The 18,392-nt window shown below is 33.3% G+C and overlaps 1 protein-coding gene across 1 annotated transcript in view; it reads left to right on the forward strand.

Moving 5' to 3' along the window:
• LOC132554314 (carbonic anhydrase 2-like) overlaps positions 1–18,081 on the forward strand; it is a 35,365-nt gene extending 17,284 nt beyond the window's left edge. The window contains exons 2-8 of the mRNA XM_060218620.1: positions 13,781–13,810; positions 14,118–14,288; positions 14,511–14,659; positions 15,058–15,150; positions 15,378–15,441; positions 16,112–16,269; positions 16,763–18,081. Of these exons, the coding sequence (XP_060074603.1) occupies positions 13,781–13,810; positions 14,118–14,288; positions 14,511–14,659; positions 15,058–15,150; positions 15,378–15,441; positions 16,112–16,269; positions 16,763–16,990 (893 nt within the window). The 3' untranslated portion in view covers positions 16,991–18,081. The remainder of the gene's footprint in view (positions 1–13,780; positions 13,811–14,117; positions 14,289–14,510; positions 14,660–15,057; positions 15,151–15,377; positions 15,442–16,111; positions 16,270–16,762) is intronic.
• The last annotated feature ends 311 nt before the right edge of the window (positions 18,082–18,392 follow it).

Below are 18,392 nucleotides of genomic sequence, written 5' to 3' on the forward strand. Positions count from 1 at the left end.
AAGAACAAATAATAAACTAGATGTATGTCCGGCTGTACAATTATCTGCATGTATCTCTGAGAACATACAAATATAAGATATTAAAGGAAATCAATACTTTTGGAAAAAAAATATTTCAAACATTTGTTGATACATAATATGTTTGACCACAAACTCATTAAAATGGCGTTTTGCCTGATGTTGTCGTAAGATGTAACAAATTATCTATACAGTATATAATAGTTCATAGAACGACCAATTGTTGTCTTCTGACGGATTAAACAATGACGAATAACTTTACAGAAACAACTGTTTGCTTTCCCGGGACAAACGTGGGTTCTCTGATGTTCGATTTACCGCCCCTGAACCGTAGTGATACCGGGATTTTTGAAAAAAAAACCCACAGATTTTCCAGTAGTGTAAAATCTGCCTTCCGTCGCTATTATCCACTGTATATATTGTAGTGTGCTTTTTTCTAATGTTTGCGTCTGTAGTGAAGTTTTAAAAAATTTCAAGTTTGCTTTTTTATTTTTCCTTGTTTATAAATAATGAGCTACTGATTCAGCGTCTTCTATCATACATTGCATCCACTTAATTATATAATTTAGATTTGCTTCGATACAAACGCGCGCTTTTCTAGCGTTTGATACAGGAGAAGAAAACGTTAGTATTCAATAATATTCTAATTAAGACCTGACATTGAATCCTTCCTACATTTAATTGTGAAATATTTTCCTTAATTATTAGGTTCTGTTTACATCTTCGACTTCCATTATCGAAATGAGCTGAAACATACTAGGATGACTACTGTAATAAGGCTTTATGAAATTGATTCGAATGTTTGCATAAAAATTATATTTAATGATAAAATCATATCATTCTTCTTTATCGTGCTCATTGAATAGGCTACACGATATTTCTTTCCTTGGTGCATCTGTGTCTGGGCGCGTTCATAATTAGGGCGTTCACAAATCTTAATAATATGTTTTACAGTTAAAATCTACAGATTTAATATGTTAAGAGAAAAAGTCTTTTAAAGAGCGCAGCATTGGCTAACGTGGGTAGGTATAGTTACGGAACCTTTTTTATTTGATTACGTCGAGATACGACCACATTCAGTGGTACATGGTTCTAAAAAAAATAACCTAAAGAATAATTTACGTTTAACCTGAGTAATTATTCCAATGTGTATGCTAATATGTTTTTTTTATTGCTTTGGTTATGCAGGATCAAACAACAACAACAACAACAACAACAACAACAACAACAACAACAACAACAACAACAACAACAACAACAACAACAACAACAACAACAACAACAACAACAACAACAACAACAACAACAACAACAACAACAACAACAACATCATCATCATCATTATCATTAGCATCATCAACAACAACAGCAGCAGCAACAAAAAACAAAACAAACAAACGTTATCATAATGTATTTTGCCAAAGCCTTTGACATAGTACTACACTAACGCCTACAGTACAAGCTTGCATACTACGATCTAACCGAACATACACACATGGGAGACAAACAACTTCCCATCGCATCTAACCAGTCAGAAAAGATACATGTGTATTCAGATGCGCCTCCAGGATCCGGTTTGGGCTTCATACTCTTCTTTATTTACATAATGACCTTTTCAGACTACACGAAACCATCACACTCAAGACATTTCGTAGATGATGGTATCATATACAAAACAACACACAATACAGAAGATATTATCAACCTACAAGAAGAAGAAGAAGAAGGAGATGAATACGATATCATTAACATCACAAACATAAGATAGTAAAGCATGAATATAAACTTTACAGCCAGACGTTATAACATGTTTATTCAAGCAAATATATACATGTGTAACTACAAAATCAATCTGATATGGAACACACCAATTACACATCACATGCAATACCGACAAACCAGTTATGTCAGAAACGTAACTTCGAAAACAATTCAACACAAGTTAATGAACATGCAACTAAAAGCGGTACTTGCCTTACCGAAACTTGAATACTACTCTTATACATATATATATATATATATGGGAACCATGCTCTACTAACCAAACACAATGAATCAAGAAAACACAACGCAGAGAAGCAAAACATGTCCAAATCACAGATCACAACACCACCTCAGTCACTGACATTGGCCACTCTCGCGAGACTAGGATAAGTTATACAGTTCCGCATCTTGGTTTGTTACTAACTGCCTTTCCTTTTCGCAAAATATAATTGAAAACTAAATCTTAAATATCAGATAATGTTATGTTCATATATACCAAACTATATTTCGCTGTGGTTTCTCGACTTGTTTCAAAACTATTTCCCCGTGGAATATCGCTTCCGGTTTTCTTTCGAGCCATCAAAATTTCAGGGAACGCATATGGGAAGGGAGGTAATTATGTTAAATTTCTGATTCTAATTCCCATACTCTAGTTTTAAAAGAGCTAGGCTCTTTTCAGTACAGTAAGTCCTCCAGCTCCTGATAGAAAACTATGTCATCAGCATACATTAGCAGGAAAAGGTTGATAGCATGAAACCTTATTGATGAATATATTTTTACATAAAATCGATGTCTACGTCATCCACAAATAAAGTAAAGAGAAGGGGAGACAATTATCTCAGGAAACAATTGACAATTACATTTGAAGAAATTACATCTGTACATTATATATTGTTATACATACTTCTTATAACTTTCAAAAAAGTATCCCTCTGTTCCTTCCTTTATCATCTTATACCACAGGTTTGAAGACACACATAATCAAACGAGTTTTTTACGAAGATTTCTAAAAGTTCTATTAATCATAACGACTAATACGGGAACAATATTCACTGCCGATAAGTCTTTTCTAAATCTAAACTGAAGATCAGTAATAATAGAATAAGATTCATCAATCTTATAATCAATCTCTGTTTGAGAATATTTCTTTTGTTAAGACAATCTATTACCACTGTAATAGTTATATTTACATTGTACATATGTACACACCCCTTAATACAAGTATATAAAATAAACATATCATACAGGTCACTTAACCCTTACCAACAGCAAAACGGTGATATCTGAGAGGCAACAAGTAACAAAAGGTACATATTTCAGACTAGTCATTAAAAAGGATACAAGTTATACACATTATCAAAACTTCTGAAACAAACTTTCCTTCTCTATTTTAGAACAGACATATGATAAAATAGATTATTATTGGCGGAACTGTTACATCACCTTCCTTTGGTGCATTATATATTTGCAATCGGCACACAAACAGCTTCAATAAATTTTGTTCAAGTTGAAACTGATATCAGATGAGAAATACATTCGTAGCTTGTTTATGAAAAGTGTTCATCGAAGAAATCCAGCTGGCTCCTAGTATGATTAATTTGGAAATTACTTAGATAATAGAAAAAAACCAGGTTAGTGAAGAAAACGGGAAAGTTTGGTAGTCATATAATGATCTCACTGATACATATTTGAATCCCTTGTATGATATATTCACTGTACGTTAAACATAGCTTTCAGTTAGAAAACGTGAAATAATTCGGATTGGATTAATTGTGAATAAGTCGTTGCTGAAGCAGATGGCGTTTCCTGTTCCGAATGCTCTGTACTTTTGAATTATTTTCTTCTTTTTTTTTTCTATAGTTATGTCTTTTTTATTGATTTTCAAGCTGAATTAAGATTTTGTTGTCAACTCAATATTCTCGGGTTGTTTTGATATTTAACAATAATGACTCGTATAAAGTAAATGTAAAATACGATCGGTAAATATATTCACTTTAAACGTACAGTTTCGTAGTCATAGCTTCAGGAATGAATATCTAAAGACAACGGCCGAGGTCAAGTCCGCAATCAGTTGGTGCATCAATGTGTGTCATTTAAGATTAAATCTCTGACAATCATGACCCTGAGTGAAACATTCCACGTCTGGTACATGTACACTTTGTATGTGTTAACAAAACTAATAAATCACCTTTGTTTCACATACAGATGTACTTGACGCTATTCGAAAATTGTCTGATTTATGAAAATTGCGAAATTTATCAAATTATTGGGCTGCTACACCTCCCTGTCTTGTCTTTTTTTAAATTATTATTTTAGATTTTCCTTTGTCGCCTCCTCGGTTTCAAAATTTAGGAACAGCTGTATGATGCATTTGATTCAATATTTGCTACTATCTCACTCTTTGTCATGAAAAGATGTCCGATAAAAACATTTATTTTGTGCAAAAATGCGTAAAATGTTCATAACGGGAAAATGTCATGAAAAATCAAATAGAATCTCCTTTGGGTAGCATATATTTAGTTTCAGAACTACTTCCCAAGTGTCTGGTGACGTACCGGTTATCAGGACATTTCTGACATAAAGGATTACAATGATTCCTAAAGGTATATAACATTGCCACTATACTAAAAATAAAATTTGGCACGAGACTAAAATTTAAGATAAGTTATCAACTGATTTTACTATATAATACCACATATCGACAGGATGCAATCAACGCTACTAATTAAAAAGTAAAAAAAAAAAAAAAAAAAAACGGATTAAAAGAACCTGTTGGAACCACGCATACAGATAATCATCATGAACAGAAAATACCGGAAATAAATTGATAAATACCACAGACAAAAGACTCATGAGTACACCGAAATTCATCATACCGTAACGGATTTAGCAGGTCCGAATTCTTAAAAGCGATTAGGAATACAGGGACAAGAAGGACACTATTTCCGGGAGCTTTGTTCATGTGACAACCCAGGCTTACCAGGAAAATCACACTTGGCTTCGTTTTGAAGACGTGTTGAAATCCTGGTATTGTATTCTATATATACAGCAAGAAAAAAACTTAAACGCGGTGTTTCAAACAATTCATTTTAAAATACGCCACTTTAAGAATACTAACGGAATCAGACAGCAAAGTAATGTCGGGTATCACATTTTGTAAATTGTGACAATCAAAGTCGGTTTCACCACTCGTTCAACTAATTGTTTTTAACTATGTTTAGATGATATCATTGGGTATCATGAGAAAGGTAACGTATATTGAACGTATGCAAACCGGATTCACTACACCAGAACCCATTAGCGTCAAAATCTCCAAATATTTCAGCTTTATTTTTCCTTTTAATTTTTTGCGAAAATATGGCTTCGTAGCTGGTTATTTTAAATGTTGATAGCTTTCGATTGGTTGCTTTTACAGGTTGCATTGAATTTTAAGTGAATCAGCACCGTGTATGCTAATGACGCTACACCCACATAGACGATTTCATGAGACCAATATGAGAAAAATACTTAGGGGAGGATGGTGGGCGAGAGTCTATCTCAAAAAGTGACATTTAAAACGTTACTAAGTCCAAATTGTATAACATATTTAAATGACTTATTTGAATATGCAAATTGGATTTTACTCTTTATTTCCGGTCTTCGCTTGATCAAAGACCACATATTAAAAAAATAATGTATTACACAATGACTAGAAAAATTAGTTTTTAATTTGCGAGTGAAAAGAACAGTAGATGTATGTATTACCTTTTCTTTTTCGATTTACCTTTTTTGACCAGCTACTATCAGATAATTAAATCCAGGATGAGCTTCTGTAACGATTATACATAATTCATGGAAAATATAAACGCACACTGAAAGTTTCATCTTACACTGTAATACAGGTTATCTAAAAGAAAAAAACAATGAATACATACTTCGCTTCCCCATTAAGATATCACACTTGTGTAATGTAAACTGTTTGTTTGTTTGTGTGTGTGTGTGTGTGTGTGTGTGTGTGTGTGTGTGTGTGTGTGTGCGTGTGTGTGTGTGTGTGTGTGTTTGTGTGTGTGAGTGTGTGTGTGTGTATGTGTATGTGTGTGTGTGAGTGCGTGCGTGCGTGTCTTTGTGTGTGTGTGTGTTTGTGTGTGTGTGTGCGTGTGCGTGTATATATATATATATATACCGTTATATCAATTTGGTACATATATATAGATTTCCATGAAAGGTGTTTTATGTAGTAAAGTGTGGTAGATGTCCCTTAATATTCCTGTGGGTTTCATAGTTAAAATCTTGTTCTATTTTTCCTCATGTGATATTGGATAGACATAGATTTTCATGATGCGTGACGTCGATGCATCGGAAGACGTTCCTCGTTCAGGAACACCTGGTCTGATTCTCTTCTTGTGCATTCCAAGGGTCTGAGTAAACCGTCCACTTGTTCCTATCTGGCCTAGTTTTACCTATTGAGAGTTTGGATAAGGATTTTTTCTTCTCCTTTAATGTAAGATTTTTCTTTGCGGTTTAAATATTTTATATAGTTATGGATTTACCAGCTACATGTTTCATGCGATGGATAATATGGACTCATTTAAGTTAAATTAGAAGGAGACATATATTCAGATTCATATCTGAAGCTGCAGGGGTAAATACATACAGACAAGGGCCTAGGTCAAGTCACCTATCAGCTGGTTCATCAATGTGTGTCATTGCAGATTAAATCTTGGATGGTCGTCATCCAGAGAGAGAAGAGATGTACTCATTAAAACTGGAATGATCAGCAGTGTTTCTAGGTTGTTACCTTTCGGACGTCCTTAGCGATCATTTTTCTTTTGGAGTTATTTCTATTGGTCAATTTAATCATCAGATTAGAGAATGACGTATGTAATTGTTTCTTCCTACGTGTAATATCATTGATATTACCCCGGGTAGCAATTCAGGGGCGCACTTAACTAGAATATGACATGTTCAAATGTTCGAGGCATAATTAGTCGATAAGTTATACATTCTTTAGTGAATCCATGGACTGTTTAGACAGACTAGTCGATAGCACGATCCGAATTTACCTTGTCCAGGTCAAGAAAAGACATTGTCATTTGTCGGCCTACGTTTGTTTCCGCAAGCAAGTTCCCAGAGTTTAGGCATAATATTGCTTTTACTTCACATTAAAGTTGTCAAAACAATATTTCTTTTTAAAGTGGCAAGACAATGAAGGGGATTCATGTGCAATTTTCAACTGAAAAATGACATATAACTACATTTCATCTAAAATTTGTTTTTAAATTATATTTCTATCGAAGAAATGTTATGTTTACTGATCAGAGGCATACCTTTTGGAATTTTATCTACAAAACAACATATCCTATTTTTCTGAAATGCCTCTGTATAGTCTATAATAAAAAAGTTCACCTGAAGCGAAAACTCCGCACATACGCTTCGCATTACGTCCTCAATGATTGCATTTTTTTTCGATTTTTATCAACAAAATGCCTATTTACATGTATATGTGTTTTTGTCCGCATGCTATTGCATGCCCTACATCGAAATAAAATGCAATATGATTACCAAGTATTTGTCAATGCCTTTATTCTTGTCAGTAGGATAGTATCATAGTTATCAACGCATGTTGTAGGGACATTATATCTTACTTAACGAGCCTGGTCCTTTGTCTGCAAAATGTATGCAGATAGTTTAGTTATCTAACGTAGGGAAATCCCCTTTAGGTAGTCAATGGAGCGTCTTTCATAACATTTGTACATCATAAAAACTTGGGCATCAATCGCTCACAAAAATACCTGTAGGAAAAATGTGTACTGACATTAACAATAATATGTTCGGGTAAGCATTTTTTTTAAAAGTTTATTAGTACAGTAATTGTCTAAATCTTTACCAGCAAAAGTATCGTCATCTATTATATTTGTTCATTCAAATCCTAAATGAAATTTTGATATGTAAAAGCATAAATCCCGATATTATCCTACAATGAAACCAACATGGACAGCTTCTTACCAAGCTGTATGATAAGCGTGATTTTCCCATTGTGAATTTTCCATTTAAGAATAGCAGCGTCCTTGCATCCCTCAACCTATTTTGATTCGTTGTTAAAAGGCCTATTCCGAATATCTCCATTTTCGTTGAAGAAGTCGTGAACTGATGTAACACAGGTTTACAAATACAAATAGACGAAAATAACGACGACCTTTTTACGGTTGTCATCGTGATTTTATTGAGAAATATTCTATTTCTTTATGCGATATGAAGCTGGGGGTGTGCGATGCTATTTAGTTTGCCTGTTTATTCTGACGTTGTATACCTTCTCATCTGAGAACATTACATTCTTGGATTTGACGGAGATTTACATAACGGATGTCGTCAATAAAGTAGAAAACGCTTACTCTTCTGGAACATCGGGCCACCTTGGTCTTCTCAGGAGACATTGTGTTAATCTTTCTTTTGTCCTCGTTTTATTGCATTTGAGTTTGGATTATGATATGTTGGTATCTACTTGTTGTTTATGTATCTTACTCTCATCATTCCCTAGTAGAATCATTAACGGGAGCACGTATACACGGTACCAAGACCTCGGGGAATTTTGTTCCAGTTCAACCAGCCGATCTGGATTCAGATAGTTATGGATGACCCACTAAGGTCAGTGCAAATATTTGTAAAAAGAGGGAGGCAAATTTAAACTTTCTTAAATTTGACCAGAGCAGAGCATCAGGCATGAACACTTCGGCATATCTCTTGATAATTTGGGCATTGTACCTAGACTGGCGTGTATCGCTATTTGTGAAGGCCGGACGTATAGGTATGTAAATCAGGACTTACTTAGATATGATGAAGACGTCAATATGACGTATTTTAAATCCCTAATAGACTAGACTATACCTATAATTCCATTACATGTTCCGATTGAATGAAAAGTAAAAAATAGATAATAACAATTTGTATTTCACAGATGTGTTCTAATTTTGACCATTGCATTATCAGTACTGGTTTGTTCTCGATACTTATTTAGTTATTTATTGATGTTTTTAATATATGAATAAGTTAATGAATGGACGGGAAAAATGAATCATTTGTGTTCAGTATAAATGACAGCAAGGAACGGAAATAGCTGTGATGAATGTGTATTTTAAAACTTGATTAAACCCAGCTTTATGATTTGTAACAATTGCTGTATAGGAAAATACAATCTTCATTAAGTGTTTTATTTACAGATGCTACCAACATTTGAAAAGACTTCGTGTGATATTGATAAGCATATGGGCAACTAGTATATGTTTTACATTTCGTCCTTAAGGTTTTTTTTTTATTTGCTAGAGTTTACAATGCAGAAACAACCATCACTTTCCCTGTGCTAAGTTATACAAGATCTGAAATATTGGTTTTAAAGTCAATTTGATCAATGTATACAAACTGCTTAGCTGTTCTGTTAAAGAATACATGATACCGGTGAAATAAACATGTCTTAATGTCAACGACCAGATGGATCGGATACAATGTCTCACAATTTCGTACATATAATATTATTAGATATTTTTGTATATTCTTGGTACGGTATACAATAAACCGTTTTTGTATGTGATTCCGTCTAGCTCCAGGACTGTATTTAATTCGTTTCGTTGAAAGAGTTGTCCGAGTGCTTATTATTCACACACCTTCAAATGATCCATTCTATGGCGATATGACGTTTGGTTACTTCATTTTATTGTGTATACCTTGCTGTCAGTGTAATAACACCTTTCAAATATTTTATGATATGACACACGTGTCATACGCCGTAGCGAATCAAGGATTGTGTTGTTTGGCGGCACGTCGTCATACATTTTTTGATATGGTATTCGTTGTGTCGACACCAAAGACAAAGCTGTTCTTATGAATGTTTGCAAGGATATAAATTAGATGATTAACATAATCTTAGAATCGTTTCAATTTCATATGCGATAAAAATGTAAGAAATGTATGTTTCTTTTACTTGAATTAGAAATTTATAGATAAAGTTATTTTTATATATAATGTCATTTACAGCTATTTTCCGATAACCTAAACAAAATAGAAAGATTCCATTTTGTAAATCCTCCAAGAAAAAAACGTCCACAAAAATATTACATATAATATGCGCGTGCGTTTTCTTTTTTTAATTCTTTTGCCAATAAACTAAATATCTTTAATATGGTTTAAGCTTGAATTACCGAGTTCTCCTTATGTTTCTTTGAATTTCTTTAAAAAGATCTGCCCGATATCAATTATTGATCCTGTATTGTATTCCGTCTTATTTTATTACAGTTATCTGTATGTTTCACATTTCATATCGTATGAACACAACCAATTTCATAGTTTTTGCCGGTACCGTTTAAAACACCCTCTGTAAAAAAGAGAAAGATTTCGTTTCAAAACATTTAACATACATCAACCAAGAAAGATCAGCAATGTACATATCGAAGTATCTCACATTTCTGTTCACATGCATCAACATTCAGTTTTTCAGAATATCCAAAAGTGAATTGTGTTATCATAGAACCGTGGGCTATAGACATTTACCACGTGAAAGACAGGTGGTGATATGATGATGAGTACTCGTTCACGGTCTAATGCCTTCGTGATATACTATATATAGGTGATAGCACAGCTGATTGTCCGAGAAAATTGTTCCTAACCTCGGGGAAATAATACATTCATTACTACATCCGTTGACGACCGAACGCTATTTGTGATATTATATTGTTTCCAAAAAAAGCTAAATGTATATATAGTAACACAGAATGTTTCTGAAATAAATCCATATTTCATTGATTGGATAAATATCTATTTTTATGACTTTTATGATGTCCGTAACCTTATCTATGTTTAGTAATGTGATGTGTGGTAATCTTGCATTAATATGTATGTATAAATAAAAAAAGTTAATACTGACATATCTTAATTCAAACAGTGTATCATGGATAAAATGTAAAACACATACAAACTTAGTGACACAATGAATAGACTAGCTGTGTATTGATATATCAATATATAATGACCACGGGCGAGTTTGTTTTTGGCATTTATGAACTCTTAATCGTCTTTTCAGAGAACATTTCCTACTGTAATATATATATATCTATAAAATGACTGATGAATGTATTTTCCTAATGGTTATTATGAAAATCTCTCTTTTGTTTATATTTTGCCTCAGCTTCATCGAATTTGAAAGTGAATTAAGATTTTGCTGACATGTCAATATTTATATTTGTTTTTTTTATAATTAAAATAATGTAATGGTTTTATTGTCATTATTTATAGTGCACGGTATCAATTTTCAATTGGATTAAATTTTGTGGAATTAAGACAAGGGCACACGTTTAAGATTCTATCATCCATGGTCACAGTCTAGAAAGGAGCATGGCTGTTGCAATGACGTTAAAGCGCAGAGCAAATAAATGATCTAATGTAACCTTACAGATCTAATTCACTCATTAAATGGTTACAGATATAGGGGAGAAACAGAGCACTAAACATAGGCTCTCGGGTGGTATATTAATAACGCACTAACCACTGCCGTCCGATTTCTCTGTCTGGCATAAATAGATATGGACGATACTTGCCTTTAGTATAACAATCACCTATGGAGCATTGTCATCTGGGACAACAAGAGTGATTTATATAGATTTATATGATTGTTTCTCAGATTTTAGAATCTAAAAATTATAGAATATGTTTAATAAACTTAGCAGTGGACAATATGCAATAATATGCAATCATCGATTGCGCATGTGCTACCACATATATATAGACGGTAACTGCATAAAAAGCACATCATAATTAAATATTTTTAAAAAATTATTTCTTTCTCATTTTGATTTGTAAACATCATTTATAAGAAAAGATTGATCGTAGAATTACATTACAATGTCCGGTAATTACAGATGTAATAACGGTGGCTTTCCATCTTCTCCCTGACAGATTGTACAGAGAAATTGATTTTACAATTTGCTGAACTGAGTTAAACATGCGTAAGCGTGGCTATTACATAACTGTTAGCATCTGATACATTTTGATACAATAACTATGTAATTTCCTGGAGTGGTTAACATATGCGTTTGACAGAATTAACAAAGTAACTGATTGCCTTTGCTCTCCGTCTTTTTACTGATCGTTCTACATGTTTCTTTTGATAGATCAGCTTTAGGCTTATTTTGTAATTAGAGGATTCTGATTATCAATTTGGTAAATATAATTAGACATAGCTTCATATAACACTGGTATTAAACATTCATGCTATTTTAAATTAAATAAAAAATATCAACTGATTTTTTTTTCTTAATATCTGTTTTGAATAAAATAGTCATTAAACACTGTTTACAGCTACATTCACATTCCAAGAAGGTTTATACTATAGAAATGTTCAATTCAAGTATTATATATCTGTTACCTGTTATCTGTGCTGTTTTGCCGAAGTATATAGGTATATCAAAAAAGAAACCATTAATGATCTGATGATTTTGAAGTACATGTAAATTATTCGATATGAGTTATCGAACTGGCTAAAGAAACCATCAAGTATTTTTATTAACACGTTCTAATAGTTCTTTGGTTAAAAACAAACACTATGCCAAGCACTCTCTGTCCTTGCTTTATGTACATGTACATATACTTTATGTTTAATGTCGAACTTACAAAGATATGTACATATGTTATGTTCTCCTAAATGTCGTTAACACATATGATCAGAAAGATATCAATAATGCCGCACTCAAATGGATCTGATAAAAAGCAATCAGTATTGTGTCTGGAAATTTGAATTGGAAATGGGTTCCTCTGTGCCCTTTGATAAGTGAAAAAGATCGTCACACTTTGTCATTATTTGAAGCGACTAGGCTAAAACTTCGTTAAATAACCTAACTGGACGTAAAAGATGAACACTTACTCTTTGTTCGAGTAATTAAGCATAACGTATAAGCTGATTACTTTCCAGCCTGCTCCGTACGCCAAAATTGTTTTTATACACAGGGACCAACCGAGACCTGTATATCACTACTGATTTTTTCTTTTAATTGACCAATATTGTACCCAACAATACGTATGTAGATGAGGGGATGGGTGTGGCCTGGTTCATTGTATATGCTCGTGCGTTCATTCAATTAACTATGGATGGTGTTATGGTATTAAAAGGTTTTAACCTCATACAGCGATTTTTGTATTTTGTCCTGTCACTTTTGATTTGAATATCTAGTTTGTATATATCACATCTTTCGTATATAAGACAAAAACTATTTACATACACCTCTATTGGGTTTAGTATACTTTAAACGTACTCATGTTAGCGCTATCAAATTTTAGCGCATTGTCACGTTTTAACACATAAAACTAGCATCAAATTCACAGCAATGACAGGTAAACGCGATACAGAAACTGTACAGTCATAGCTTAACGCAATACTTTGTGTACTGAAATGATTTTCAGTCAAAGTTTCAAATTGTTAAAAGAACGAACCCTTCCATTGTTTTGCTATGCTGATGGTTTACTGATAAAACACGTATCTTTGCTAAGCTGGTGATGCACACTTGCATTAAAAATGTTGTAAATGAAGTGTTGTATTTTGTATGTTGACATTACATGTTGTTTATACATGTGTATGAATGTTGACATTGTGTTTGTACAGGTGTGCTTTTATTTTAAACGTCGTTATTTTCACACACACGTCATAAATGAAAGTGACATACGGTGCTGATATCAACGATTTTCATTACATTTGACTCATATTTTGGTAATCTTACCGAATATTTTATTGTCATTGTGTATGTGTGTTACAACGCTTGTAATATTGGTGACTTTCCAGAATGTACCTGTAAGATACAATACAAATTCAATACATTATTGTAATTTCTAAACACATCCACGTTACTTGAACGGAGCACAAAATTGCGTTCCGCTTTTATTTCCTAGCACATTGCAGAACAATAACTACACTCTTGAGTTCTGGTCGATTTATTTTCAGAAATGACAAGTTTATTCAAATGTCTTTCTTTTCATTTTGCAGGAAATGAATGGGACTATGAGGGAGATATTGGTAAGTACCACATTATACGAATCATTGCAATATTACATAACTTTGTGAAAATCTTCCTCTTGTGCGACAATGTGTTGATACACTGTATATATAAAGCACATATTTTTGCCATTATACTACCAATTCAACGTGACAGTACGTTTTTGTGAGTTATGAACGACGACACCACCGATCTGACAATAAGCTTATGCAGCCTCCGTAAATTTTAATCTTGTGCTGATTGGATTGGTGGTTTAATTATTCTTTCTTCTATGGGTGTGATTATGTCAAGGAATGCAAGTTGAAATCCTTTAGTATTGCTTTACAGGCCCAGAGCACTGGCATAAAAATTACCCAAAATGCGGCGGAAGGAGCCAGTCTCCGGTCAGTATCGAAACAACGCTTGTAGTGTATGACGAGGCACTGAAAGGAATGCAGTTAGACGGTTATAACAGTGTGTCAGAGGTCAACATGAGTCTAACCAACAATGGACATACAGGTATATTTACATACACTAACGTCATACAGATGTCATTGCTATTGCTCTTCAAGGGACCTAAATACCTTAGAGTCACGTGTGATTTTCTACTGTGCTTTCAACATGGCTCATGTTCATAAAAAAAAAACCTCTCGTCTGCCTAAATTGTTGCTTGAAATATCACCAATATTCATTAACGTAAAATAAATTGCTGAATTTGAATATTACTTGTTTTGTCGTCAGTTCGAGTTGACCTGACGGGTCAGTCGCTCACCGTCAAAGGCGGCGCACTACCAGGTGTATACAAGGCCGGACAGTTCCACTTCCACTGGGGAGCAGAGGACAAACGTGGGTCTGAACACAATCTCGACCACAAGAACTTCCCGATGGAGGTAAATCATTTACATTTAATAAGATGAAGATAGTATGATGTGTCGCTAGGGATATTTCAGTAAATGACTAAGACAAATATTGTTTTTTTCGACCAAAACATTATAACGAATTACTCGGTAAAAGCCATATCGCTGGTTTTATCTTGGAGTGTCATAATTTGCTTTTCCATTGTTGTAAGTTAAAATTATCAAGACATTTGTCGTTACAGATAACTTGATTTTTTATAGTATCCGACAATGCTTATGTTGTTTTAAAACACACATCTAACACTGCAAGTTCAATATTTCATTTTAAGTTAATGGCTTCATATAAATAATAACGTTTGACATACATAGGTTTTATATTTAAGTTATTTCTAAATAAAGAACATTATATTAATACTATAGATTATTTACAGATGCACATCGTTCATTACCATGACAAATACAACAGCATAAAAGACGCCATGGATAAGGACAATGGTCTTATGGTTCTTGGTTTCTTCTTTAAAGTAAGTATAAGAGAACACGTAGGTCGCTTTGACATGAGAGATGAATAACTACTTTATCCTGAAGGGTGAACGCCAATCACAAATTGTTTTCATCAATGATCTCTCGCTCAACATATATTGATCATTCATTGGAATATATATATATCTACTCTAATATTAGTATACAAATTGTCGTTGCCTAACTTTACCTAAATCAAATGATAATTCTGTCGTTATTCTTATTTTAGGTTGGAAGACATAATCGACACTTTGATGACATTTTAGGACATTTTGATGAAATAACTCATAAAGGTAGGCATAGATTAATGAACTTTTACAGATACAGACAATGAAGATTACATAAATGAGAGCAACTAGATAGGTAAAACGGTGATTACAAAGTTTATGGAATAGAACAAGATCCATATCAAAAGCAATGTTTTGAAAATTTTCCCCCTTTTTTGTAAATGTTTGTTTTTGAAACATTTTAATCATTATGCAATCATAAGCTAAACAAACAATGGGGATGTTTTTACAATTCTTATCAATTTATTAGTGGAATAAACTATATCAATCTTATGTAATAGTTTTACTTCGGAAGACTAAATAAATAAGTAAAACGTTGTGTGGACAATTTTTGAAGATACTCTCAACTTAATTCCCGAGGAGCAGCGGAAAGGCATTATGATGCTCCATATTGTGTACTGATTATTTTGTAATTAACTACAATGTAGTACAATATATCATCAATGGAATAAGGTTTTAATAATTAGAGATCTGGATGACATAGATAAATAAATACAATGATCTATTGACGCGCTAAACACTTTATCATTAAATGATTGGAATATTTTACTTACATTTAAAAAAAAAGCATTTGCTTGCTTGAAAAATGCCTTTTTCTAACAATTTTAATAGTGTGTTTAAATTCACGGGGAAAATTCTTTTCATATCGATTAAAAATGAAAACACTTGTTTTCAGATGACCATGTCAATATTCCTACAATTCCTCTGCGTCAACTGATGGCCAATAACTTGGACTTGTATTATCGGTACCGGGGAAGTCTCACCACTCCTCCGTGCTACGAAACTGTAATCTGGACTGTGTTTAGAGAACCCATCGAAATAGCAGAACACCAGGTAATATATTTCGTCATCTGTGTGACAGCCAAGCAGTATGATGACCGTAAGACTTTCCCAAAGTTTTCATCAACCTGTATCTCTTGAAACAATTGTTAGGATTTGTTCTGTCATTTGACGATATCTCGTTCGAACATCGTGATATTGAATGTCGAATCAACTGCGAAATGTTAGCATCATAGGTTGGGTGTACAGGAAGGTTGCTATCCAGAAAGGGAAAAATAAAAAAACGAAGAAATTGATTTCATACAGCTTGGTGTAAAGCTGCCCATATTTACAGTTATAGTTACGTAACTCCAATTGAAAGTCCAAACTGATGTGATGTAGTTTTATTTGTAATATGGGTTAATTATAAGTAATTTCTAAATGTGTAAGGCTGTTATTGTCTTTTATACAATAACCTAGGAGTTCGGTTTTATGTTGATCATATATGGACATGTATTACTTTAACAAAAAAGTATGATTTTTTATAAGCATTGCCTTGCATACACAGTTACAACAATTCCGCCATAAAGTGAAGAAAAACTACCCGGATGAGCCAGACCTTGACCTTACAGATGACTTCCGGCCTGTGCAGGATTTGAACCATCGTATAATATATGGAAGTCACACAGACACTCTCCAAGCATACCAGTCTCAGGGAGAAAACGGTGCAGGCCAAATTGTTATTTCATGCTATGTGATATTCATTTCTGTCTTTATAAATGTGTTTTTGTATTAATTTCATAGGTTGAATAGAATTGCCTACTACTGTAGATTGTGGATAATGTCATCCGATGTAAAGGTATGGGAGGATCTTTAAACTCTGTGATAAAAACTTCTAAACGTGTTATTATAAAAACAAAACTGTGATTATCTTATTTTCTCCTTCAAACGGAATGCAAACTATTTATGATAGGAAAATTATCTAAAATTGCATTTATTATATATATAATATGAAAACGTCATTACTGGAATATCAGCGAAAACATAACATTAGGATCATGACAGCTTGGCAGGGGGTTGTCGTAGTTCAGCTTATCGCTCTTAATATGAAAACAATATCATCATATTTAAACAAACATTGTACACATTTATATCATTATAAGATTTTGAAATCCTGGGATAGCTTTAGAAAAGCATGATTAAGCTACATGAAAGTCACATGAAACATATAGAAATTTACGTAAAAGCAACAATATGACAGACTTGTTCTTCCACCGTAACAATTTACTCTCTGTCAGAATTATCCGTTACTCATCACGTGATAATTCACAAGTACTGATATCGCTTTAAATAGTAACATGATTTCGGAATTTTATATGTTTTGCTTACAGTGGCATGCCTTGCCTAGTGTTTAATTTGACGTACATTTATAACCGTTAATAGTAATTTCACAATCACTTTAGAAGATATATACGCCGATAAGGTGTTAAGTGGAATGACATTTAGTCACATAAGCGATGCATGCAATAGCAAATGTGTTCCAAGGTTTTGTTACCTGTGATGTGATTTATTTTGCACATGTTCCAATAATTGAGGAGCTTTCGGTAACTGTATTTAATGTTATTTTACTTCAGACAGATCGACTTTAGAATGTTTTCAGGCAAATCAATTATGTGGTAAATACATAATGTTTATAACTATACCACGTGATCATATTCATGCTTCATGCTTTCCGGTTTTCGTTTTACTCGTTGCTGTGATGATCATTCGCAATGTCCCACGTGGATTATTTGTTTCTGTCGTGTTAAGTAAAGGCCTTAAGTGAAATGTTAATAGCAAATATGAAATGTAATGATTATCATATGAAATAAACTATTTTTCAAAGAATTTTTGTTTGTCTGAGGTCGAGTGCGACATGATTGTATATGCGATGCGAGGAATTCGACGAAGGTTACGAGTTCTGTGTAATTAACAAGATATTCTGCATAATGTTCAGCTAGAAAAACATGGCATGGCAATAACACCATAATCCAAACTCAACTTAGATGAAACTAGAGCACAATATGAACAAACGAAAGAGTTAAACAGAGTCGTTTGACAACAACAAGGAGAATGAGACCAGGATAAGCGTTAGTTTGTCCATCACAAATACTCGCTATGAAATCTAGGTTTATCCAAATAAACAATGTCACATGAAC

This window comes from Ylistrum balloti, unplaced genomic scaffold (assembly GCF_031769215.1).
Source record: "Ylistrum balloti isolate Yb309-2 unplaced genomic scaffold, AGI_CSIRO_Ybal_v1 Utg370392, whole genome shotgun sequence".
NCBI classification, from domain to species: Eukaryota; Metazoa; Mollusca; class Bivalvia; order Pectinida; family Pectinidae; genus Ylistrum; species Ylistrum balloti.